Source organism: Vombatus ursinus, unplaced genomic scaffold (assembly GCF_900497805.2).
Source record: "Vombatus ursinus unplaced genomic scaffold, bare-nosed wombat genome assembly UNPS02014822.1, whole genome shotgun sequence".
NCBI lineage: Eukaryota > Metazoa > Chordata > Mammalia > Diprotodontia > Vombatidae > Vombatus > Vombatus ursinus.
Window position 1 is genome coordinate 15,458,492 of NW_020954600.1, and position 27,174 is coordinate 15,485,665.

Below are 27,174 nucleotides of genomic sequence, written 5' to 3' on the forward strand. Positions count from 1 at the left end.
TTGCCCAGAGTCATTAAATTTGCCTAGGTTGAATAGCCCGATGTTCACCTGAAATTAACCAAATTGGAGACATTATCTTGCTGGATTTTCAGCCACCTGAGAAATAGACCAAAGACTGCTCTCCTCCAGTGCTTAAGGGAAAAATATTTTAATTGATAAAAGAGGTAATTAGCCAAGTCTAAAAGGTGCCTGCTAATTATGCTGTATATCTTGCAGAGTTACTTTGCCTATGGTTTCCAGAATGGGACTATGCTGTCCTAAATTTTGTTTTAGCCCACATCTATTCATACTAATGGAAAAATTGGAAGGGGATTTGCCTCAGTAAGGTATTTGTAAGCTGTACTGAAATGGACTTTGGGCCAAATGAATATTGGGGACAGGAGGAATCATCTACCCTTACCCATTAAATTTGTAGCCTTGGTTAAATTGAAGAAGTTAGATTACCTAGTTACATACGAAAGAAGTGCCAGGCCTCAGGACTGTGACTTTTGAATGACCAGGGCATGGATTTCTTAAATGGACCAGTAAGTTAAAACTCAAAACAGGTACAAATTGGATGGAGCCAAGCTAAGGTAATTGTTACTAGGTCCTAATTTGCCATTCTGGAAGAAAGCTAGGGAGAAGGAAGGTCAAAGGTGGTAGCACTCCCAGAGACCCAAGATGGCAGCACACTTTGATAGATCCTGGACAAGGGATAGGGAAGAAACTCAGTAGATGAGATAAGAAAATTTGAACACCACCCAGATGGTAATGGATAAACTTCTTATACGATCTTTGGTGCAATAGATAGAGTGCTGGACTTGGGGTTAAGAAGACCTGAGTTCAAATTTAGCCTCAGATACTTACTAGCTGTGTAACCTTGGGCAAGTCACTTAACCTCTGTTTACTTCACTTTCTTCACCTGTAAAATGAGAATAATAATAGCACTTATTTCCCAGAGTTGTTGTGAGGATCAAATGAGATAGTATTTGTAAAGTGCTTACCACAGTGCCTAGTACTTAGTAAGAGCTATATAAATGCTGGCTATTATTATTATTATTATTATGCAAATAAATAGCACAGTGGATAGAGTGCCAGGCCTGTAATCTTTGCTACTTTGGAAGCTGAGGCTGGTGGATATTCTGAGCTAGAGTAGGACTGAAGCTCACCAGGTGTCTGTACTAAATCAGGTACCCATATGGAGAACCCCCAAGAATAGGAATCAATTTGGATACCCAAGGAGGGGCAAACTGACTTAGATCAGAGACAGAGAAGGTCAAAGCTCCCATGTCCATCACCTCACGCCTGGACTATTGCAATAGCCTGCTAATGTTTCTGCCTGCCTCAAGTCTCTCCCCACTCCAATCCATCCTCCATTCGACCACTTAAGTGATTTTCCTAAAACACAGGTCTGATCATGTCACACAACCCCTTCCCCTTCTTCAATATACTCCAGTGACTTCCTATTGCCTCCAAGACCAAATGCAAAATGCTTTGTTTGGCATCCAAAGCTTTTCATAACCTAGCCCTTTTCTACCTTTCCAGTCTTCTTATACCTTAAATCCCAGCACATACTTTTGCATCCAATGACACTAGCCTTCTGGCCTTACCACGAACAAGACACTCCATCTATTGGCTGCAAGCATTTTCCCTGGCTGTCCCCCATGCCTGGACACTCTCCTTCTTCCACTCAAACAATTGACTTTCGTGGCTTCCTTTAAGTCCTAACTAAAATCCCATCTTCTACAGGCAACTTTTTCCAATCCCTCTTAATTCTAGTGCCTTCCCTCTATTAACTATTTCCTATTTAGCCTGGGCATAACTTGTTTGTATATATTTGTTTGCATATTGTGTCCCCCATTAGATTGTAAGTGCCTTGAGGGCAGGGACTTTTTTTGCCTCTTTTTGTATCGCCAATGCTTAGCTCAGTGCTTGGCACATTGTAGGTGCTTAATAGTGTTTATTGATTGATTGGTGCTGATCACTGTTGGGTCAGACCCATGAATGACTGCTGCATGTCTTCCCTGGGTGGGAGAGGGAGACAGGCTCTCAAAAAACAAACAATAATAACAACAACAAAAACAAGAATTATGACCGTATCTGGTAGACAAAGTGGACTTTTATGTGTAACTTTTTATCACCTCAACCTTTTAATTCCATAGGTTCATAGATGACCACTTTGTATTTCCTAAGATACAGAAATCAATAGGATAGGTCGACAAGCATTTACTCCTTTCCACGGATATGTAGATATTTAGCCTCCTTCCACTGGCTGCCATGTCAGACTCTGACCTGGAGCTGGGTCTGCAGGAGGAGATTCTGTTGGACTGACAAGGTCAGGAAAAGCAACAGCAACAGCAGCCATGGAACTTGAAGCACCCACTCTGTTCCAGGCACAGAGAAATAAGAGGAAAAATAAAATAACATACTCCTTGCTCTTAAGGGTAGAGACTGTAATATGGCTGTAATATACAAAAGAAATGTAAAATAAATAGTGGGTAGTTTGGTGGGGGCACTAGCAGCTGGGAGATCAAGCTGGGGGTCAAGAAGGCTTTAGGAAAGGGGTGACTTTTGAGCTGAGTTTTAAAGGACATTGTAGATACTAAAAGGTAGAGGCCAGGAGGAGTACACTGGCCAGATGGGCAGCCCAAGGGTTGTACTGTTAAGATGTTTGTATATATATATGCATGTATACAAACATACATATATACATATATGTATATGTAAACCTTCTATTTGCCTGTGTACATATATACTCATGTGCACATCATATATGTGTGTATATTCTATATCTATGTCTATATCTATCTATCTATTTATCTATTTCCTATATTTTCTCTGGATTTTTTTATCTCTACTTCTACCTATTTGACTTCTCCTTTTCAAACTCCCTTGGTGGATCTTTGTATATGTATGTGTATATGTATGTATAAACACACACATATGTATGTAAGTAGGTAGGCATATGTGTGTATATTATATAAATGTGTGCATATACATATGTGTACATGTATGTATTAATAGAGAATGGCATTTAGTATGTTGGATGGATTCTTGGTGGTAGACTTAAGAAAGACATAGACAAGAATCACATAGGCTGGAAAGACAGCGGGGTTGTTGCAATCTGCACATGCAGAGGGAGTGCCCTGCCAGGTGAGACCATGGAGCCATTACAGGTCTTTAGGCTCATCTCTAAAGTGGATTTGATTCACTCTCAAAGCTCCAAGAGCTATATACAAATACTGCTGCTCAAAGCCCTTCTGTCCCTTGCAAGTCTCCACCCAAATTTGGCCTTTTGAGGTTCAGGCACAGCGTCTTTAGGGCTCAGTCTGGCCCCAGATGAGTCTGAGAGGCTGAGGGTTATTCCAGCTGAGGTTGCTGTGGGGAGGTTCAGCAGGCCAGGGCATCTTGCCCTCCAGTGGCAGGTAACCAACCATAGAATGTGGACCTTTCCCACCCTCAGTAAATACCCTGGCACTTCCCACAGAGCTGCTTAGAAGGCTGAGTTAGCTGCTGTCCAGGGTGTAGCTGTTTCCAGTTTCTCCCTCTCCCTCTTCTGTCAGCCTGGCTGTTTTTCTACTGACCACAAACATCACACACATTTCTGTTCTACGCAGCCAGCATGTGTTCAAATTCCTAACAGGAGCCACAGGTCCAACACACCAATGGTCTTTTAACCTCATTCAGGGGGTCGTAAGATCCTAAATTTAGCCCTTCAAGGAAATTCAGAGGCCACCTACTCTAGCTCCCTCATTTTACCCATGAGGACACTGAGGCTTAAGGACGTTAAGTGACTTGTCCAAGGTCACATGGGTAGTAACCCTTCCTTGATTTAGAGTTGTAGGGGGTAATGTGGGACACTGAGAGATTAATCGTCTCTCACACGAGAGATAAGGAGTCATCCAATGAAGGAGAGACCTCCCCTTCATATGTATATATATATATATATATATATATGTATATATATATATATATATATATCTTTCCAATACAAGGCCACTGCACAAGATAAAACAACCCTTCAAGAAAACTAGCTTAATTAATATTTGATGCCAGGCTTCAAAAACAGGTCGATTGATTTTTCAGCTTTAAACAGGAGCCAGAAAAATCTGGGTGCATGTTCATTCATTCATTTAACAAGCATCTATTAAGCGTGTCCCACATGCCAAGTAATTTGGAGGGAGGGAGAGGGAAGACATGAGCAACTGAAGGAATTAAAATCGGCTTCCTGTAGTAGATAATACTTGAATTTAACTTGGAAAGAAAGGAAGGAAGGAAGATGATGAGAGACTTTTTTTTATATTTTTTTTTGTTACATTTTGAGTTCCAGGTCTTCCTCTCTCCGTCCCAACTCTACACTAGAGAGGGTCACCATTTGACACGGTTATATAAACACATGTAAAACGACACTATTTCTCAGTTCTTACTCTGGAAGTGGATGGCATCTTCCTTCATTCATAAGTACTCTGTGGTTGATTTGAATATTCCTATTACTCAGAATCACTTAGTCGTTCACAGATCCTCTTTCAACGATATTGCTGTTCCTGTATCCAACATTCTCTTGGTTCTGCTTACTTCACTCTTTGTTATTTCGTGCAAGGTTTTCCATGGTTTTCTAAAATCAACCTGCTCGTCATTTCTTACAACACAGCAGTATTCCACCCCAGGGGAAAGTCCTAAAAAGGCACACAGAGAAGGTGGCATTTTTTTCTTAGCAGCCACTGGGGTTTTCTGAGCAGAGGCAAGATGTGGTGGGATTTATGCTTTACAGATCTTGTAGCTCTGTTGGAGGATGAGGAGGACTGGGGAGAGAAGTGGAGACAAGGAGACCCTCCTAGGAGTATTGGGAAGACCTGGACAATGCGTGTTTCTAAACTGGTACTGAGCAAAACTTATTTTCAGTGCCCTTATTGCAAACAGAAATAACAATGAAAAATTGCTTTGAGTTTGGAAATTATACCAGGTTGTCACAAAATATCATATTTATTTTTAAATAACAGAAACACTGAACACTGACTTTGCCAACTGTAGCAAATGAATGTCACTTTGGGTTTGACTGTCCAGAAATCTTAGAAGTTTCTCCTTTTTCTGTTAACAGTGCTCTCTGATGGAATTGCATTGTTCCCCTCACCTGGAATCAGAGGCAAAACTGGGAGACTCGAAACATTGCCCTTGATATAGGTCATATTGGCCGCTATAGCAGCAAGAGGTAAAGGAGGGGCAGGAAAGGTGGGTTACTGTTAAGTCATTTTTCAGTTGGGTCTGACTCTTTATGACCCCATTTGGAGCTTTCTTCACAGAGACACTAGAATGGTTCGCCATTTTCCCTCTCCATTTTACAGATGAGGAAACTGAGGCAGAGTAAAGTAACTTGCCCAGGATCACACAGCTAGTAAGTGTCTGAGGCTGGATTTGAACCCAAGAAGATGAATCTTCCTGACTCTAGGCCCAATGCTCTATCCACTGCTCCACTTAACTACCCTGGAAAGGTGGGGGAGAACCACAAATTCTGAGCTTGAGTTCCACTCCCCGACTTATACCATCTACAAAAATGGTATATATTAGGACTTCAAGGAATGCAGGATGCACCAGCTCGTTCATTCAACACTGACTAGTTTCCTAATGTGCTTCTCACATTTGTCTTTGGGTCAATGTGACTCAATAGCCAGGAAAGTTAATGTATTGTTAAGGCTGAATTAAATGGACCTGAAATGCGAAAACTGGAGAAACAGGTTTTCATTTGTATTTATGCCACTCAGGAAAGAGGAGGGCTGTCCTTCTCCTCACTTTCCAGAAACGGGAGGCCATTTGGCCTGGGGGAAGTGGTATAGGATTGTCAGTAAAATGTAAGCTTCCTAAAGACAGGGACCGTTTCCATTTTTATCATTGTGTCCTCAGCACCTAATACAGGGTCAGCTACCTAGTAGATACTTAATAAATGCATGTTGAATGAATGAACTCAATTCAACCCAGCAAGCATTTATTTACAGGTCACTTAGTCAGACAGTAAACATTTATGAAGTCCATGCTATGTGCCAGGTACTATGCTAAGCTCTGGGGATACAAAAAGAAGCAAAAGATCATTGCTGCCCTCAAGGAGCTTACAATCTAACAGAGGAGACAACAGGCAAACAAATATGTATCCAAAAAGTTACATATACATATAGGAAATAATTAACAGAAGGAAGGCACTAGAATTAAGAGGAGTTGGGAAAGACTTCCTATAGAAGATAGTATCCAGAAGGAGAAATGAGAAGAGCATTCCAGGCATGGGGACAGCCAAGAAAATGGCAGGAGCTGAGAGATGGAGTGTTTGGTTTGTGAACAGCAAGATCAAAGAGGTCATGGGGGAGTGTAAGGTGGTGGTGGTGGTGCTGTTTTAAGAAGACTGTAAAAGTGAACGTGGGTTGGGGTTTGGGTGAGTGGAATTATGAAGGGCTTTGAATACCAAACAAAGGGTGTTAGATTTGCTCCTGGAATCCATGGGAAGCCATTGAGTTTGTTGAGTGGGGAGTAGCATGGTCAAGACTGTAGTACCAGGTACCAGGCAATGTACTGGGGGCTGAAGATACAATGACAAAAATTGAAACAATCCCAGTCCTCAAGATGCTTACCTACTATCGGAAGGAGGGGAGAGGAACAACACGTACATAGAAAATTAAATAAAAAAAAAACTATCGAAATAACAATAACTAGCTTGTATACAGTGCCTTTAGATTTGTAAATTGTTTTACATGTATTTTCTAATCTCATCATAATCCTGTGAGGTAAGTGACGTTATTGTTCCCATTTCACAGATGAGGAAACTGAGGCAGAGGTTAAGTTACTTGCCCAGAGTCAAACAGCTAGTAAGCATCTGAGGCTGGATTTGAACTCAATGCTTTCTGACTCTAGATCTAGTGCTCTCTCTACTGTGCCACCTAGCTATCCTCCGTTTTATGGAATAGTTTTTAGATTAACCTATCAATGATAGCTCTTAATTTGTTGAAGTACTTGTTTTAAATAATAAGAATACATAAAGGCAACATGATAACAATGGAAAGAACCCTAAATTTGAAATCCAGAAGACCTCCGTTCAAATCCTTGCTGTGACACTTAGTGTTTGTGTAACCCCGGCCTCGGTTTCCTCATCTGAAAAATGAGGGGGTTGAACTAGTTGGCTTCTCTGATCTCTTTTTGTTCTGAATCTGTGAGCCTACAACATCTTAGTCTAATAATAAATATATCAGTTTATTAATGACTCAATTTCATTAAATTCTAGTAAGTATTAGAGGTGGGTTTTGCAGCCAAGTCTGGACCAAGGCCTCTTTCCATCATACTGCACTGTCACCGTGGAGTCCTTAAACTGGGGGCTGTGATTCCTTTGTAAGCCTATGTATTTTATTTTGTACATTTAAAAACATTATTCTGAGAAGAGATCAACAAGCTTTAGCAGATTGCAAGCCCCCTACTCAAGCCTTCCTATGATATTACTCGTCAGTTACACTGTCTATATGTTTTAAGTACATGGGTGTTTCTTTGTGATCTCCTCCCCTTAGGATGTGAGCTCACCAGAGCTGGGATTGTGTTTTTGCCTTTGTTAGAAGCCCAATGCTTAGCACAATGTCTGACACATTAATAAATGCTTGTTAACAATGATGATGATAATGATGATGATGATGATGATGATGGTGATGACAATGGTGATGATGGTGATGATGATGGTGGTGATGGTGATGAACCCCTACCTAGAGAGAAGACAAAAAATCCCTCATTGTAGCTCTTTGTTCAGCCTTCTCTCCCTTCCAGCAGAATGTAAGCTTCTTGAGGGTAGATTATTTCATTTTTATTTCTGTAACCCCAGCACTTAGTAGCCACTTGATACTTGTTGAACTGAACCAAATGGAAACCATTGATCTGTGATACCAACCAATAGTCCAAATGCTAGCTGTGCTCACGCCGGCTATTTCGGGGTGCTGATGGTTTCACGCACTAATGAACGAGAAAGCTCAATAACCTGAGTGATTCTAAAAAACCTTTGGGTGGAGAGTAGCATTTTTTCTAATAAAATTTTTGCCACATCACAATTCATTACTGAGACCTGCAAAGTCTGACAAGGGAAGCACAAAATGTGTCCTCATGTTGCTAGGCCAGATTCTATCTCTCAGAAATTAATGCTTTTAGTCACATTAAGCCTAGAAATAATGCTTTCTGACATAACAGTATTTCCCATTACAACCCCACTCTGCTGCATTGGTGCATAATTGGACTTGAAATACATTACCTAGGAAGAATATGTTTCTCTTTGAAACAGTCAAATATCATTAGAAATCCAAGGCTTGAAAAAATCACGTTGTTAACAGTTATGTCCCCTAGCAAAGTTTTGCTTCCCCTAAACAGTGTTAAGCCCAGACCCCACAGCCCCATCTCTCCTGAGTCTTTCCTCTTCACTGCACTGAAAGGAGAGTCCAGAATGTACTTAACATGGGCTGATTCTCCTTACGTCTCTCCTCTCACCTTTCTGAAACTCCGTTGATACTAAGTATTTTGTAGGTAAAAGGGTTCCACAGTTCAGTGGTTAGAGAACAAGGGGTTGTGAAACTAAGTGTCACAAGTTTGATTATGGCTAGAGTCTCACCTGTTTCAAAGACAGTGTGGCATGTGTTGAGAAATCCTGCTTCTGACATGTACTTTGCTACCACGGGCCAGTGACTGGACTTCTCAGTGCCCACAGACAATGATCTAAGATTGTAAGTCTCAGATGAATTGTCCATCGGTCTTGCTGAGGGGAATTTTTATCCTTGCCAATAAATTCATAGGTCTAGACAGAAATGTGTGTATACATACATTTTTGTGTATGTATATATATATATATATATATTACATATGCTCTTGATCTATCAGTTAAACATTTCTGGGCCTCAGTTTCCTCATCTATAAAATAAGGGCATTGGACTTGCCTGTTTCTGAGATCCCCCAGGTCCCACGATGGCTTCAAATGAAGTATTCCCACCAAAGATTTGTATGCCATTCTTCAGTGTTTGCCAGGGGATCTATCCACTGCGCCAGGGGCCTTCCTTTCTTTCTCTTGATATCACGTACACACAGGCTATCTATTGGTTACCCCTTGCGCCAAATACAAGACACTATTACTACTAATATTCTTATTAAAGGTGACCTTCAGCTACAACTTCTATTTTCCCTATTAAAAAGGATGCCAAATACATGTTTTCTACGAAGACTCTATTTGAAGGTAGGAAGAGTTATTTTTTAACCACATGATCCTACATTGTAGAAATGCAAGCTGGAAAAAATAGAACCCCCCCAATATATTTATACATGGTAGATTCTTCCAAGAAATGTTCGCCTTGGTTAAGGTTACCAGTCTGTCTTTAAAAAACCAGTAATAAGCCTAACCTGTAAAATCATAAGCTAGCAGAGATACAGAAGGTATTTTGAGCCAGGTCATTGGCAAAATGCTACAAAGCTGGGCAAATGCTAAACATTCTGATTTGGTTTCAAGTCTTAGCGCCAACTCCTTGGGATTCCATTAAAACTTTTCATTTCTTCATGAATAACAAACTCATCTACATTAGTTACAAAATCAAGAGACAGGAAATGGAAAATTCCCATCAGGATCCTTTATTGTTTTTGCTTCCAAGTTAGAACAAGATGGGATTTCCAAACTTGTGAAGATGTTCTCATTCATTCTGCTGGCCCCATCCCCTCCTCCTTTGTTCCACAGTTATGGTGGATGGCGGTGAGAACTGACCAACTGAGCCTTTGTTCACATTGAAGACTCAGGCTAAGTTCAGCGGAATCTCAGAAAAATTCCCTCCATTATTTGAAAAAGAAAAAATAAAGAGCTTCGCCATTTCCTTGTTCTTATTAGAACGCTTGAGAGGCATATGGCGGTGGATAGAAGGCTGACTGGTCAGAAAACCTGAGCTCAAATCCTGCTTCTCACGATGAATGACTGAGTGAAGGGGAAAAGTTACCTAACCTTTTAGCTCCCCAAATGACTCTAAATGCCAGTGGAGTTTCAAGATTTGCCTGGAGAAATGGTGTTTCCCCACTGGGAGTTCCTCAAAAGGAGATCCCAAGAGAAAGATGGAAAAAATTCAAATGCCTCCAGGAGGAGGCTCAAAGAGCCCCTCGTTCTTTCCCCACCTTTGTCTAACCCGGGGTGGGGAACCTGCAGCTCTGAGGCCACACGTGGCCCTCTAGGTCCTCAAGTGCAGCCCTTTGTCTGACTCCAAACCTCAGGGCTGCACTTGAGGACCTACAGGACCACATGTGGCCTCGAGGCCACAGGTTCCCCACCCCTGGTCTAACCACTCTTGCATTATTTAAAAAAAGGGATGGGTGGGTTTATTGTACACATTAACAGGACCGTACAGAACAAAAATACAAAGATTATAGACATTTATAGTAACAGCTCACGTTATCAAGTTCAGATGGAAGAGAGATTTCCAAAGGAAGCTTTCCAGAGGACCTATCTACAATGATGAAAGATAACTATCAACTTGAGAGCTTTCCTTTCCTCGTCCAAAGGGCTGTTCAAAGACCATATTCATTCTGGACCCCACGCCCTACAATTCTAAGTGATTTGATGGAATGTCTTGGCCCTATCCAAATTTTATTCCCCTCTATTTAGGAAAAAAAAAAAGAAAGAAAAAAATCCTTTCAGAGAGCTGTGTTGTCAAAGTACATTCCCCAAACGACATCGCCATCGACTGAGAACGGAAGACATTTTGAGAGAAATCTAACTAAGACAATAGTGAGGCCTAAATCTCTTTGGGTGAAATCCCAGGTAACAGACTATTTTTCATCCCCATGTTGAGGTAATAAAACTGCTTGGCTGGGGACACGCTGGTGCAAATTAGAAGACCATGGCGACCGTGGCAGCCAGCAAGGAAGCTGGTCAGAGTCTGAGATTCTCTGGAGAGGGAGCATCACAGCTCATCGTGATTCTTTGTGAGGTCTTCCCCATAGTTGGTGGCCTGGCTGCCGACGAACATGTTCCAGTTCTCCAGTATCTCTTCTTTGGTTAACTTCTGATCCTGTACAGGAAGAGGAATGGGGGAGGGGGAGAGGGGGAGAAGGCTTTTTAGTAGGGTGCCTTCATAATAGGGATGCTGTTATTCAGTCGTTTCAGTCATATCTGACTCTTTGTGACATTTGGGGTTTTCTTGGCAAAGATACTGGTGTGGTTTGCCATTTCCTTTTTGAGCTCATTTTACAGATGAGGAAACTGAGGCAAAGAGGGTTAAGTGACTTGCCCAGGGTCACACAGATTTGAATTCAGCTCTTCCTGACTTCAGGGTTGGCATTCTAGCCAGTGAGCCACTCAGCTGGGGATAAGGAGCTGGATTTGTGAGTTGGGAAGGACGAGGTTCAAAAAATCCCACTGTTATATGATTATGGAATGCACTGACTTTGCTGCCCTCTGCCCCACAGAATCCCTCATGTTAAACTCAGCTCAAAGGCTTCCCTTATTTCCCCAGTGGCTAGCGCCCTCCCACTCAAACACCCTTCTGTCTCGTCTGTACATACATGATTCTAATCATGCTGGGTCCTTTGAGGGAATGTAAGCTTCCAGAGGGCAGGCCTTTTGGCCTTTGTATCTCCAGCTCCTAACACGGTATCTGGCACACATGGCAGGTTACTTAACCTCAATGGGTCTCCTCATCTTTAAATGAGGGACTTAGACCAGATGACCTCTCAGGTTCCTTCAACTCCAAGTTTATCATCCTATGAACCTAGAACATCTTACTTGTTTTTAAGCCTTGCACATTATCTGGGTAGTTTCTCCTGGACCTCAGTTACCTCATCTATAAAAATGGGGGGTTTGTACCAGATGGCTTCTGAGATACCGGATTTGGAGTCAGAAGCCTTGGGTTTAAATCCCACCTTACTGTGTGATTTTAGGCAAATGACTTAACCTTTCTCAGCCTCAGTTTCTTACCTGTAAAATAAGGCATTGGGCTAGATGGGCTGAGATCCTTTCCTCCTAAAGCCTATGACCCTTTCAGTAATCCAAGTGAGAAGAACAGCACTTTGATAAAGGTCAGTGGCAACTCCATCATGTGGGCCAAGGTCAAAATGACCAAAACAAGAGACAACTTGAAGTGATCCTAGGCAAAGTTGGTTGGAAGCAAGAAACATTCCCCTACCTTGTCCTGGTCAGACTCATACACCAAATGCCTTGCCTCCGCTTGGGCATGGTCATAATCTTGGGGAAGAATCCAGTGCCGAATCTCCTCTTTGTCCATTTTCCCATCCTTGTTCAAATCCCGGAAATCTGAAAACTGCTCCCGTTCAGTGACCACCCAGTCCGGCTCTGGGCCATTCTCCTCATGGGCAAACATATCAGCTAGAAAGCAAAGAAAAGCTGTTTTTAAAATGTTCTCTTCACATAATACTACAACCGGTACACAAGTTAAAGATGGAGAAATCCCAACTGTGGGCTATTCCTTAGGGAAGGCATCAGCAAACCTAAAGATTTCAAGCCCTTTCCCTATTCTCCCCAAAGTGGATTCTGCTGAGATTGCTGGGTTAGCATGATGCAATGGGAAGAGCACCAGAGTTGAGGAGGAGGACCTGGCCTTGAACCCTGGGTTTTGTGCCTTTGTCCCTTCATTGGGCCCCAGTTTCCTTATCTCTATGATTGAGGAGGTCAAGCCAGATGGTTTTCATGGTCCCTTTATAGGATTATATATTTAGAACCCAAAGGGATCTCAGAAGTCGATGAGTCCAGCTACTCCATTTTGCCGATGAAAGGAAATGACTCACCCGGAGTCACACCAGTAGTAAGTTTCTTAGGTGTGATGTTGAAGTCAAGCCCGTGGACTCCCAAGTCCAGAGCTCTATTCACTAGGCTAAGAAGCTTCTCAGAATTTGAATCAGCTCTAGGCTTCTAATTTTGATTCTATAACTTTCCTCAGCCTTTCTAAGCCATACTTTCTTCATCTGTAAAATGCAGATATTAATACCCGCAATAATTATTTTTACAGGGCTGGCCTTTACTTAAACAAGTACATAAAGCATGTTGTTACTATAAAGCAGTACACAGACATACAGGCTTTGATTTTTTTTAAGATACCTAGACTGTACATTGTTTCTCAAGGGCCAACCTGTAAAACCATAAGCATGGCCAAATGGTATTGCTTGAAGGTATGGATTTAGCTGTTAGGAATCTAAGACGACATCTAGGCCAACCCTACCATCTTACAGCTCAGGATACTGACCTCCCTGGCTTCAAGTCCCAACTAAAATCCCACCTTCTACAGCCTTCTCCCATCCCTCTTAATTCCAGTGCCTTTCTTCTGTTAATTACTTCCTATTTATCATATATATAGCTTGTTTTATACATATAAAAATATATATAATATCCCACATTAGATTATATATGTATATGTATATATGGGACTGTCTTTTGCCTCCTTTTGTATCCCCAGTACTTAGCACAATGCCTGGTTAATAAATGCTTTTGTAGGCAGCTAGGTGGCACAGTGGATAGGGTGCCAGTCCTGGAGTTAGGAAGACTCCTCTTCCTGAGTTCAAATTTGGCCTCAGGCACTGACTAGATATATGATGCTGGGCAAGTCACTTGACCCTGTTTGCCTCAGTTTCCTCATCTGTAAAATGAGCTGGAGAAGGAAATAGCAAATCACTCCAGTATCTCTGCCAAGAAAAAACCCATATGGGGTCACGAAGAGTTGGACACAACTGAAATGACTGAACAAGAAGAACAACAAATGTTTATTGAGTGATTGATTAAGTGATTCACCCGAGGTTACACAAGCTTTAGGTGGAAGAGCTAAGCTTTGAACCAAGGCCTTCCAAATCCAGCATCCTTTGTGCCATACCATGCTTGGCTCGTACAAAAGACAAAAATGTCCCTTCCAGGAAAATTCAGCTCCCAGGGTCAGGTTCCCAGCTCCTCGCCATCCCTGGACAGAGTTCAAAAGGCCCTGGGCAAAAGGTTGTGAAGCTAATCAAAGAAGCTCCAGTGCTTGTTTGAATCAGCCGGCCACCTCCTGTCAACTCGATTCCATCACAACTGTCAATTTGATTCCTCCCTCCCTCCCTCCCTCCCCAACTCTGAACGCTTTCCTCAGTCATGTACCAGATGAGGGGAAGACGCCTGGTACACACACTTATAAGACACCTGTCAACAGCTGTTACCGCAGGGAGGGAGTGCCGCCAAATGTACTTTAATTACGGAGAGCGCAGGCTTGTCTGTTACTTCTGTTGGATGTGAAAGGCGTCCAGATCTTAAGGATAAATATGATTTATAATGATTAGAAAAGCTCCACTTTTAATTAGCATGACACGTGCTGGGCTGCAGCATTATATGATGACAGCCTTAGAGACAGACGAGATTTTAAACTTGGGCTTTCATGGATTGGAGCAAGCTTTGGAGAGGAGAGAAGGCATTGCAATGCGAACTTTCCAATCAGCTTCCTGTAGAAGGTAGGATTTTAGTTGAAACTTGAAGGAAGACTGGAAAGCCAAGAGGGAGAGATAAGGAGGGACAGCATTGATGACAGCCAGTGAAAATGTCCAGAATAAGGAGATCGAGATTCATTTAATGGAGGGCTCCTCTAAGGGGCTCTTGAAATATTCTACTTACAAAAACAGAACTGTCCTTTTTGGGGGGACACCACCATTATGTAAAGTGACGCATAACTGCAATTTTGCTCCAGCGTCCAGTCCTTCCAAGAGACACTGAGCCCTGGGTCTTCCCTGACCCTCAGCTCATCTCGTCCTCGCTACACATAGGTATGGAAGGGATAGCATGGTACAGGGGACAGAGGGCTGGACTTGCAATCAGGACAACCCAGCTGAACTCACAGAGGCGCTACTAGCAGCTCTAATTCAATACTTACCGATGTATTCATCCTGATCTACAAATCCATCCCCATTCTTGTCAATATCTTCCAATGTCTCCTGTGTAGGGAAGGTGGGAGGTGGGGGTGGGAAGAACAAAAATGAAAAACTTCTCCGATGTGAAAGTAGCAGATTTCCCAACTGCCTGGCTATCAAAGGCATTTCCTAAAGGGGGCTATTCTTTTAATACTGATCAACTCTTTCTTTCTTTCTTTCTTTCTTTCTTTCTTTCTTTCTTTCTTTCTTTCCTTCTTTTTAAGGCAATTGGGGTTAAGTGACTTGCCCAGGGTCACACAGCTAGTGTCAGGATGTGAACTCAGGTTCTCCTGACCTCAGGGCCGGTGCTCTATCCACTGTGCCACCTAGCTGCTCCTTGGTCAACTCTCAATGATCTGCACCAAAGTAAGGAATTAAGAGCACGGAAAAATCCTGAAACCAAGATTAAAAACAAACAAACAAACAAAACTATCCACCAGAATCAATTTTTTATTTTTGTAGCAAACTTAATATCCTAGCTGTGCTTTTTGGGCTTTGTTTAAATTTTTTCATTTCTATCTTTTGTTTTCACATTATCTACTGTTCCTGATACATTTTGACACTGCCCCATCTTTCCGGTCTTAACTCAAATCACTCCCCACCTTGTACTGGCTCCAGCCAAGCAGGTCTACTCAATGTCTTAGGTTCTGGTCCTATTTCTGGCCACTTCTGGGTCCTTGCTTGTTACTTTTTTTTTTTGTTTAGAAGGCCCTCCACCTTCCTGACTCCCCTCCCCCCCATTATACCTTTCTTTCAAATACCACAAATGATAAGCACCCCAGTAAAGCTTTCCCCGATCTGCTCTGATACTTGCTGCCTGCATAACTTTGGCCAGGTCATTAACTTTTCTGTGCCTCAGTTTTCCCATCTGAAAAATGAAGGGGTTGCACGAATGACCAGTAAGGTCCCTTCCCCAGCTTTAGTTCTGTGATCCTACAATTCTTTCATTCCCCAGTCCTAGCACCATGTTGTTTCTTACCAAGACCACAATATCTTTCATGTGCTCAAACTCCTCCGGGTGCATAAAGGCAGTGAATTCCTCTCGAGTAGCCGCTTTATCACCATCAAGGTCAGCCATGTTGAACCTCCTCTCGTCACGGGGCAGCATCTTCTTAAAAGTGTGTTGATCAGCTCCATCTCGAAATTCTTCTGGGTTCCCTAGATGACACATGAAGAAAAAAAAAGTAGGACATAAGCTCCCCAAGAGCAGGATTATCTTTGCATCTTCAGTGCCCATTATAGAGCCTGGCACACAGCAAGAGCTTAATAAATGTTTATTAGATTGGATATAAGTTGCATCACTGCTGCTTGAAAACTAAAGCTCCTTCTTCCTTTCCAACTCTTCAGTCACCAAGTTGAAGGGAGTATGGAAAAATGCTGGTTATGGCCAGATTGTGGCAGTCTCAAATGCCAGGCTAAGAAATACCATACAATTTAGGATGCTATGCCTATTTGTTGGTTAATTATGTCATGTATGTTAGTCTCCTCTCTTCCTTTCCCCTTTCCCTCCCCTTTTCATTCTCTTTTTCTTTCTTCTCTCTTTTCTCTCTTTCTCCCCTCTCTCTTCTCTCTCTTTCTTTTTCCTCTCTCTTCTCTCTCCTTTCTCTTTCTGTCTGTCTGTCTCTCTCACAGACGTATAGTTTCATTCCTGTAGGGAACTTACCTCTACTGACAGAGATGAGCAACTCATCTGCAACTTAGAGTTTTAGACCATTGCCTGGGGCAATTGCTCAGGGTATATGTCAGGGGTAGGCCTTGAACTCCAGGTTTTCCTCACTCTATTTTATTTTTTAAATTTATTTTGGCTAGGCAGTGGGGTTAAGTGACTTGCCCAGGGTCACACAGCTAATAAGTGTTATGTGTCTGAAGCCGGATTTGAACTCAGGTCCTCCTGAATTCAGAGCAGGTGCTCTATCCACTGTGCCACCTAGCTGGCCCAGGTTTTCCTCACTCTAAAGCTGACCCTCTGACTATTATGCCTCGCAGTGTATTAGTGTAATCTCTCCAAAATCTTAAGGTGGGACAATGTCTTGTATTTTTAAATTTTTTATTTTTATATTATTTTATATTTTTATTTAATTTTTTTTTAATATCTGATTGCCTAAGTGAATAGACTTCCTACCTTAAAAAATGTCAGAGAGAGAAGTACAAAAAATCAGCAGTAATCCTTCCTCAGAGAAGGGAATGAGGGATGGGAGAGAGAGATAATGTGTTTCCATGCCCCCCTCCTTTCAGTAGAGAGGTGGGGCACTATGGAAGCAGAATGCAATATACACCATCAAATGCGGTTGTTTAAATATTTGTGTTTTGTTAGAAAAAAGGGTTCAAGTTGGGGGTTGGGGAAAGTTTTTAAAAAGATGATGTGTTTCCTGAAAGAAGTAAGTGATTTTAGCCACCAAAAACGACCAACAGGAGAGCGTCTTACCCAAGTAGTAGCCATATGTAGCCTGCTTATACTCTTCCCAGGAAATCTTATCATCTTTGTTCCGATCATAATCTTTCCAGACTTTTGCCACATTCTCATAGATGTATCGTTTCTGTACCCGTTTGATCCAAGTTTTCAGCTCCTCAGTGGTGACAAAGCCATCTCCATCACTATCTATTCTGCCAACAATCTTTCTGTAATGAGAAACTGGGGGTTACTGGGAGGGCAAAGGTGGTCACGGCATGGGAGAAAACAGAAAACCTGACTATCTAAGCATCTCCAGTTCAGGAAAGCTGCCAGGCGCTGCTTTTGGCTGGACCAGCATTTCCCAAACTAATTTGGCCACGGAACAATGTGGGGCTTGAAACAGACGAATGGAACCCCATCGGTGCCTATTGGGGGAGGAATCAGAGGGTTTGGCGTGCCTCCCAAAAAAAAAGGAGGGGGAATCCTGGAGCAAAATAAGGCACTGGCTCTGTTTTCCCACTGAAAAGCTGTTGCACTGAATACATATTTTAAATAAATACATAATATTGTATTTCACATTTTAGAGGAGGAAATGGCAACAGCATGGGATTTTTCTCACTTAGTCACATCCTGTGGAACCCAGGGCTTCCCGTGAACAGTTTTGGATTTGGGAAAATGCTGGTGGGCATAATCATAGGGAAGACTGCACTTTGTACCTAACTTGTGTTCCTTTATTTAGACCTGTACCTGTGATTTCATTGTTGCTGCTGGAAACTCCCCCCAGAGAAGAATCCCACTTCTACCAATGCTGATCAATACCTGCTCCTTAGACATCCTGGGAGCCCTGAGAGTTTAAAGGATTTCCTTATGCCTTTATCAATCAACATTTATTAAGCACCTACTATGTACCAGGCACTGTGCTAATCACCGAGGATACAAAAAGAGGCAAAAGACAGTTCTTGCACTCTAAAAGCTTAAAACCTTATCAGTTAACTCATCAGACACTTAGTTTCTATTTTATATAGCAGTTATTATAAGTGTTTATTTCATTCCCTTCCACTGGACTGTAAGCTCCATGAAGGCAGGAACTATATTTTGCTGATCACTACAACTTCCCAGTCGATGCTCATTATGATTCAACAATGCAGAGAGGTCCCATTGGAAATTCCTCTACCAAGGCAGGTCTGAACCTTGCTCACTTACTGAAATGAATTTGTTGAACAGAGAAATGGAAGAAAAAATTTGGATGAGTACCAAATAATAACAGTAATGACAACTACTGGCATTTACATAGAGCTCTATAGCTTATAATGTGTGTTACAGACATTGTTCTATTAGAGTCTAATAATAAGCTTGTGAAGTAGGCACTATGGGTATCCCCATTTTATAGACATAGAGACTGAGGCCCAGAGAGATAAAGTGATTAGCAAAGGGTCACATATCTAGTAGGTGTCAGAGACAGGATTTGAAGCCAGAACTTCATTAATACAAGTCCTAGGAGTAAAGATATTTTATAGGACTTTTAGAAACTGCATTATTTGTGTTAGATACTCTACTGAGGCCTGAAGGCTACAAATCTGGTCCTGAGATGAATCACTCACAAAAACCCAAACTTCTCATATTGCTTGGTCATAATAACTATGGACTGCTTGGATTGTTATAACCCAGCCACCGCTTAGATTCTTAAAATGTAGCCAATAGCTCACTAATGTTTAGACTCTTTAAGAGTCTGCCCAATATGGTGAGTGTTCTAATAAACTTTGTCTTTGGGTGAAAGAAGACTTGGGTCGAATTCTTTCGGGCAGGATCTGCGTGTTGTGATTTTGGGGCCCTAGCACCCCTAAATTCCTAAACCTCTAGACCTCATCATGTGGTTCCCTGCACCAGGAAAAACTGTCTAATACCAAGCTCTTCACCAGCTGTGACTGGAAGATTTGTGTCTTCCAGACTACAAGCCATTCACCTACAGTTGGTAGCAAACAGTAAGTACCAGCTAATGTCCCCCCATTGTTCCCTGGATGCAGCCTGTGCTCGGTTCCAGTAAACCTCCTCTTTGGGACCCCCTCAAGGCAGGGACAGCTCTACTCCCCTTGCCAGCAGGAAGCAGTTTCAGAAGCCAAGCGCTTCGCCCTTTGCCCCAAAAGAATTTGGGTCCCATTTGTTTGAAGAGGGAATGATGGGGTTGGGATCTAGACCCCAGAAAGGAAAAACCCTAGACTTTCCCACATGGCCAAATCCCTGGCATTTGCCTGAGGCTATAATCCCATTAACTGGCCTTTCCTTGCAGCTATGCCCAGTTTCCCAATTCTGTTACCTCCCTATGGCCTCAGGCCACTTCCCACCTTTAATCCTATCTAGGCTCCATTCTCCCTCGGCTACATAGTCCCCTGGAGTTCTATTACCTCATAGACTACTTGGCCACTCCTGGGTCTCTCCTACAGTCTTTCTGTATATAAGGTCCATCTTGTCTCCATTAAGGTGCTTGGATTCTTATAACCTAGCCACTGCTTAGATTCTTAAAATCTAGACAATAGCTCACTAATGTTCAGACTCTTTAAGAGTCTGCCCAATATGGTGAATGTTCTAATAAACCTTGTCTTTGGGTGAAAAACAAAAAAAAAACAAACAAAAAAAAAACCAACAACTGTAGACTTTAGATCCTAAATAAACACTTTAGGCCACTTTTTTGTTCAGTCTTTTCAGTCATGTCTGACTCTCTATGACCCCATTTGAGTTTTTCTTGGCAAAGATTCTGGAGTGATGTGCCATTTCCTTCTCCAGTTCATTTTACAGATGAGGAAACTGAGGCAAATGGGGTGAAGTGACTTGCCCAGGGTCACACAGCTAGTAAGAGTCCAAGGCCACATTTGAATCCAGATAATCCTGACTCTAGGCCATTGCACCACCTAGCTGCCCTTAGTGTAGTATAGCATAGTAAGTAAAAGAGTGTGTCTGAGAGATAGAAAAAGCTGGGTTCAAGTCCCACCTTAGACACATATTTGCTGAATTATCTTGAGCAAATGACTTTTTTTTCCTTTTCATTTCCTTTTTTAATTTATTTTTTATTTCATTTTGGTAAATAGTATTTTGTTTTTTTCCAATTACATGTAAGGATTGTTTTCAGCATTCATTTTTTATAAGATTTTGAGCTACAAATTTTTTTCTCCCTCCTCTCATCCCCTCTCCCCAAGATGGCAAGCAATCCACTATAGTTATACGTGTGCAATCACGGAAACACAGCAAATCTCTTTTAATCCCTCAGCGTCCCAGGAAACTCTCCAAGACAGTCTCGCAATAGCTGCCAGTCTTCGCTGGCAGAGGGAGTTTATGCAACAAGAGCTCCCCACCAAAGAAATCACGGGTCTAAATAAAAAACCAGAGATAGAAACTAGAGACATAGTCCCAGAATCTCACTAGTTGAAAGGGGTCATGGGATCTGATCTGGAACTAGAAGGGGGCTCAGAGGCCAAGATAACCCTCTTAGAACAGCCCCTACAAAGTGTTCTTCTAGAATCTTCCAGGAGAGGTCTGCTGAGGGAGAACCCATCCCGCCTCTGAAAGCAGCCCATTCCCCTTCTGGACAGCTAGAATTCTCAGGAAGTTTGGCTTGACAGCAAGCCCAACCTGGACTCCTGACACCTGCCATGCAGAGATCCCACAACTCTAAGGGGGGCAAGTCTAATCCCTCTTCCATGTGACAGCCCTTCAGGTTCTTCAAACCACATCTCATGGCTCCCGAGCCTTCTCCAGGTTAAACATGCCTGGTTCCTCCAGCCAGTCCTGATATAGCATGAACCCCAGCCCCTCTGCTCCCCTCCTTCAGATGCTCTCCAGAGGAATGCAAGCAAGTCACTAATCAGTGGGCTGCAGGTCTCCCCATTTGACTGTAAGTTCCATGAGGGCAGGGCAGAGTGTGCTGGAGCCAGTTCACACTAGCTCACATAGCTGACTGGTAAGTTTTCAGTGAGAGCCTTTATACCTTGGAAATCAGCAAACAAAAATCAGGGCTTGATTTATTGTTTTTGTTAATTGTCTAGACTTAAGAAGGTGATAGAGGGTCAGCTAGGTGGTGCAGTGGATCAGCCCCAAAGTCAGAAGGATCTGAGTTCAAATCTGGCCTCAGATACTTACTAGCTGTGTGACCCTGGGCAAGTCTCTTAACCCCATTGCCTCATCAAAAGTGGAGAAGATGTTAATGATTTTTTTAAGAGTTAGTTGTTAAACATTGACCAACACATCCTTGGGGAAAGGACTGGGTTTTATTGATCTCTATGTGTTTCCAGGAAGGGGCAGCTAGGTAGTGCAGAGGATAGAGCACTTGACCTGGAGGCAGGAAGATCCAGTTCAAATATGGACTCAGACACTAGCTGTATGACCCTGGGCAAGTCACTTACCCCCTTTTTTGATCTCAATTCCTTGTCTTTAATATGGGGGCACACTAGAGAAGGAAATAGTAAACCACTCCAGTGTCTTTGCCAAGAAAACCCCAAAACGGGATCACAAAGAGTATGACAAGACTGAATGATTAAACAACACCAACGACATGCTCCCAGTAGGTGCTCAGTATGATTCTATCAGCATAAGAGCTTCCAGGAAGAAATTTCTCTTCCAGTGCAGGTCTGCGCCTTCTCTGGACCTTCTAGTCTTAGACAGCTGCTTAGGGCACTGAGACTTTGGTTAAGTGCAGCTTAGTTCTAGAGCACTGAAAGATTAGACCTCAATGCCTAATGCATTTATTATATAGTAGTTTTACAGAGTCAACACAATGATTATGTCAAAGGAGAAACTCAGAAACTCAGATCAGGTCTTCCTGACTCTGAAGGCCTGGGCTTCTGACAAGCGGCTGGAGGGCTCAGCCCACTGAGTTCTCAATTCCAAATTCCAAAATCCTTCTGCTTCAACCATTCCAAACATTTCTGATGCTCCAGGCCCACTAATGAATGGGTCCCCAGCCCTACAGAGCAGGGGCCTATCAAAGGCCTTCATTGTTAAGTCAGAACCAATGGGTGGAGTGGTTGAGTCTCTCTTGGTGAAAAGAATGATGGGATTGTTTGCACCTATGACTTTGAAGGCCAGAAATCCGTTTTTAGGGAGTTCAGTGACCCGAGAGACTAGATGATCACTAACTCTTCCAGTTAATTCAGCTGAGAATATCACCTTCTCATTTCCCTCCGATCCCTCAAACTCCTTTCTGACAGAGCTTGGGGGCTGCCTAAAATTTGAATTTGTCTTGGCGGCTGGACAAGGAGTTGCAGGGGATAAGGTTTAAAAAACAAAAAAAGTAACTTTCTTAAAATAGGGCTGAAGACTCCTCGGGTCAAAGTTAGACTTCTGCCTTTGTCATCTCCCTCCTGTCCCCTCCCCTCTGATGCAATAATGGGGGGTGGGAGGAGAGGCGGAGAGGGAGCTCTCTCCTTCCTTCCCTCCCTTCCTCTGCCACGTTATCAGGTTATCAGGTTATCTAGCCATGACCTATCATTTACCTCCAAATCCCCAGGGAAAAAGTATTGCTCACTGTCCCTGTGGACAGAGAGATGGCCTTGAAGTCAGGAGGTCCAGGGTTCAAATCCTGCCTCAGATACTTAATGCTGATGTAACCCTAGGCAAAGTCTGTAGCCACTCAGGGATTTAGTTTCCCCATTTGTAAAATTGGGATTTTACCTAGATTACCTACCTCACAAGGCTGCTGTGAGGTCTAAATGAGGTGATGTGTGTAAAGCACCACCTATCCCCATCCTGTCTAGGCATGCTGGTGGTCCAGTGGTCAGGGCTTTTCTGATTTACTCCCCAATCAGCTTCAAAATGACTATGCCCAAAGTTCTGACTCCTTCTGCTTATCATATTCCCTCTGGTGTCCAAACACACAGGCCTAAGGGAAAGGACTTTGAGTGGGGTGTAGTGGAATGACTCATACATCTGGCATCAGAGAAGCAGGGTCCAAATCCTGCCTCTGAGGCTTATTGCTTATGTGACCTGGGAAGTCACTGAAATTCCCTGTGCCTCAGTTTTCTCTTCTGTAAAATGAAGATGAAATGGTCTCTCCAATAATCCTTTCCCAGTCTGTGTCTACAATCCTATGGCATTCATCTGGGAAAATCTATGCAGCATAATGGAAAGAGGATTTGGAGTCAGGAGAGACCCAGCTTCAAATCCTGCCTCAAATACTAGGAGAGTATCCACAAGAGAGTCAATTAACCTTTCTAAATCTCTGCTTGCTTATCTGTAAAATGGGGATAATAACAGAGGAGGATGTTATGAGGATCAGGTGAATGGGAAATATTGTGAGAATCTTACCCACAATGCCAGTTATAATTGCCCTGAAGGATCCCCAGGTAGAATTCCAGAAATAATCAACCTACAGCCAAGTATTTCTCCCAAAGCCAAGACAGCAACTGACATTTATTATAGAGGCTTTTAAGGCTCACAAAGTGGTTTGCACACCTCATTTCATTGGATCTTCACAACAACCCCTATGAAGTAGACACTGTGGGTATTATTATCTCCTTTTTACAGATGAAGAAACTGAGACTCAGAGAGATGAAGTGAATTTCAGCATCAGCCCTATGGGATTCAGTGGTCCCAGGTTCAAATTCTAGCTCTGCTACTTACCACTTGGAAATCACAGCAAGTCATTTCTATGGGCCTCAGTTTCCTCATCTGGAAAATGGGAGGGTTGGCTCCGAAGCCCCTCCTGACTTTCTATCCATGATCCTGATTCTAAGCATCAGAAGTGGAACTCGAGCCCAGGGCTGTTCTGGCTCTGGGTCCAGACTTTTTCTGCCAGAACATACGCAGGACCCTAGCAAACCACAGCCAGTAATCGACACATAAGATTTTAGAAATCATTCGAGTTCAAAATCAATCTTTCATTTTCCAGGGGTCCAATCACCTCATAATAGCAATGGGTCAGTCACCTAATAATTTAAGGGGGAGTGGGGAGAGGGGTTCAGGAAGAACTTCTCCCTGGAAAATCCCAGGATGGAGAAATGCCGGCAAATTCCCAATTGTGGTTTCTAATTCTGTTGAGCTTCTGGTCACATTAACTAGCCCACACGTGGCCTCATGGCCACAGGTTCGCTACCCCTGACACTAGTGGCAAGCAGATAACAAGCAGTTTGGGGTAGTGGGAAGCTCACGACTTCAGAGCCTGGGCTGAATTCCAGCTTCTATACTTACTTATCTGTGTGACCTTGGGCAAGTCACTTCATCTCTCTAAAATAAAGGGGTGAGACTAGATGATCACTAACTCTTCCAGTTAATTCAGCTGAGAATATCACCTTCTCATTTCCCTCCGATCCCTCAAACTCCTTTCTGACAGAGCTTGGGGGCTGCCTAAAATTTGAATTTGTCTTGGCGGCTGGACAAGGAGTTGCAGGGGATAAGGTTTAAAAAACAAAAAAAGTAACTTTCTTAAAATAGGGCTGAAGACTCCTCGGGTCAAAGTTAGACTTCTGCCTTTGTCATCTCCCTCCTGTCCCCTCCCCTCTGATGCAATAATGGGGGGTGGGAGGAGAGGCGGAGAGGGAGCTCTCTCCTTCCTTCCCTCCCTTCCTCTGCCACGTTATCACTTATCAGGGGAGGGGAGAAGGGTTTCGTTTTTCTAGTGCAAACAAGTTAGGGGAGCACCCCCAGCCCAGGCTAGGCTCGGGATCCTTTGAGATCGCCCTGCCCACTGCGGTCCTCACTGCTCTCAGGGGCCTCTCTCAACTTCGTCCCAAGTTCCAGGCAGGCCCGGCCCGGTGGGCAGTCCCAACGCTGCCCTGCCCAGAGCCCTGCCCCCAGACCAGCCGGGTAGACGGACTCACTTTCTCTTTGCCCAAGAGGGTGCGGGCTCCTAGCACCTGCCCCGCAACTTATCCCTCGTGCCCCCGGGGCCCCGGCCTGCCCGCCTCACCCCAGCCTCTCCTTGCTCTCCTCCGGAGTGAGCTGATCAAACGTCTTGGATTCCTCCTTGCCCAGGAAGGCCTCGTGGTCGTACTGGAAGCTCTGGTTGTCCTCGGCGGGCCGCTCGCCCAGATCCGAATCGGGCCGCACCACGCGCTCCTTGCGCACTGTGGGTTTAGCCCGTAGCTGTCCGGGCCCCAGCAGCAGCAGCAGCAGCAGGAGCCCCAGGCCCGGGCAGCCCAGCGCCATGGTCTGTCCTGCGGCCGCCACCGGAAAGGAAGGACTGGAGAGAAGGGAGGCGGAGGGAGTGCTCTGCAGGACTGGGCCGGGCTGGGCTCGGATGCGCTGTGCTGAGCTCGGCGCGCTATCCAGTGCGCCCAGGCGCAGTCCAGGACTCCTCTTGCGCCGCGGGCAGGGCAGCTCCTAGGAGGAGGGGGTACAGGAGGAGGGGCGGGGACGGGAACTGGCTTGCCCTGCCCCCGCCCTCCAAAGGGCCCGCCCCTCCTGCCTGCAGGGGGCTGGCAAGGGGAGAATCTTCCCTGGAATGGGCACAGAGCGAGCTAGGGCTTTTGCACACACGTGCACAGAGCTGTGTCCATTGGACCGGATCCGGACTAGGCGTGGGGGCAGAGGAGGGGAGAGAGCAGCGCCACGTAGCCGGACTCGCTGGGAGGGAGAGTGGGAGGGAGAGCGCAGAGGGGCTGGGAGAGGGGGAGGTAGGGGCTAGGGGCAGAAGGGGGAATTGGGACAGGATAGAGGGAACTCAACCCAGAAAGACGAGAGCCAAAAAAAAAAAAAAAAAGGCACAGATGTTGGAAATGGAATTCCCACTCTTCACTTCCCCTTGTCTCCAAAACTAAATTCCACCCAGCCAGCATTGCAGTCTACGGCCAGGAAAATAAAGCTTTTGGAAGGCACTGAATATTTCTTGTTTTGCCCTCTCCGCCACTACACAACACTCAAACCGTAGTATCGTAGATTTAGACCTGAAAGGAACCTTAGATGCCAATACGCTCATTTTACAGATGAGGAAACTGAGGCCTAGAGGCGAGAAGTGATTTGCCCATGGTCAAAACAAGTAGGAAGGGGGCAAAAATTCAAATTTGAACTCAGATCCTTTTACTTCGAATCCAACACTCTTTCCACGGTACCAAGCTGCCTCCAGGAATAGAAAGTGGCTTAAATTACCTGGAGGTTGTCTCTTACACGGGACCACAAAGTAGCTAAGAAAGAATTTGAACCCGGGACTCTAAATTTCTGACTTTAACCCTGACAACAGTGCTTTTTTTTTTTTTTTTTCCGGTGTTCTTTTTGTATCCCTAACCCTTAGAACAGTGTCTTGCTCATAGTAGGAATTTAATTCAAATTCAATTCTGTTCAGTTTAACAAGTATTTATTAAGGACCTACTATGTGTGAGTCGGTGTTAGGCTGGGCCTGGAGATAAAAAGATTGTGAAAAAGTTAGTACTGAAGAAACTTACTTACTCCCGGGAGATTGGGGAAGGGTGGGCGGCAGAGGGGGAGGAGGGACAGAAGAGGTACTGTGTAAGTTGGTCAATCAACATGCATCTGTTAAGTTCTTACTCTCTGGGCCAGGCTCTAGGCCCTCAGGGAACTCAAATTCTAATGTGACTGGCAACCTGTAAATAAACATTGTTTGTCTCTCGTTTTCTTTTAAAAATGTATTTAATATTTTATTTTCTTACTAACTGTAAAAACAATTTTCAACATTAGTTTAAAAAAAACTTTGAGTTTCAAATTCTTCCCTTCCCTCCCTCCCCCTCCCCACTGAGAAGGCAAGCAATTTGATGTAGGTTATGCATGTGCAGTCGTGCAAAACATATTTCCATATTAGTCATGTTGTGAAAGAAAACACAGATCAAAAAATCAAGAAGAATAAAGAAAGTTTTCAAAAAATGTATATTTTGATCTGGATTCAGACTCCTTTCCAGAGAGAGAGAGAGAAGAAGAAGAAGAAGAAGAAGAAGAAGAAGAAGAAGAAGAAGAAG

At 43.6% G+C, this 27,174-nt stretch overlaps 1 protein-coding gene across 1 annotated transcript; it reads right to left on the reverse strand.

Annotated features, from left to right (window-relative positions):
* Positions 1–10,366: 10,366 nt before the first annotated feature.
* On the reverse strand, positions 10,367–25,567 carry RCN1 (reticulocalbin 1). Its single transcript, XM_027837905.1, has 6 exons — positions 25,176–25,567; positions 17,315–17,508; positions 15,869–16,047; positions 14,853–14,913; positions 12,135–12,334; positions 10,367–11,021 (listed from the first exon to the last, which is right to left on the reverse strand). Exons 1-6 carry the CDS (start codon positions 25,412–25,414, stop codon positions 10,914–10,916), a joined length of 981 nt encoding a protein of 326 aa, XP_027693706.1. The 5' UTR covers positions 25,415–25,567; the 3' UTR covers positions 10,367–10,913.
* Between the last annotated feature and the right edge of the window lie 1,607 nt (positions 25,568–27,174).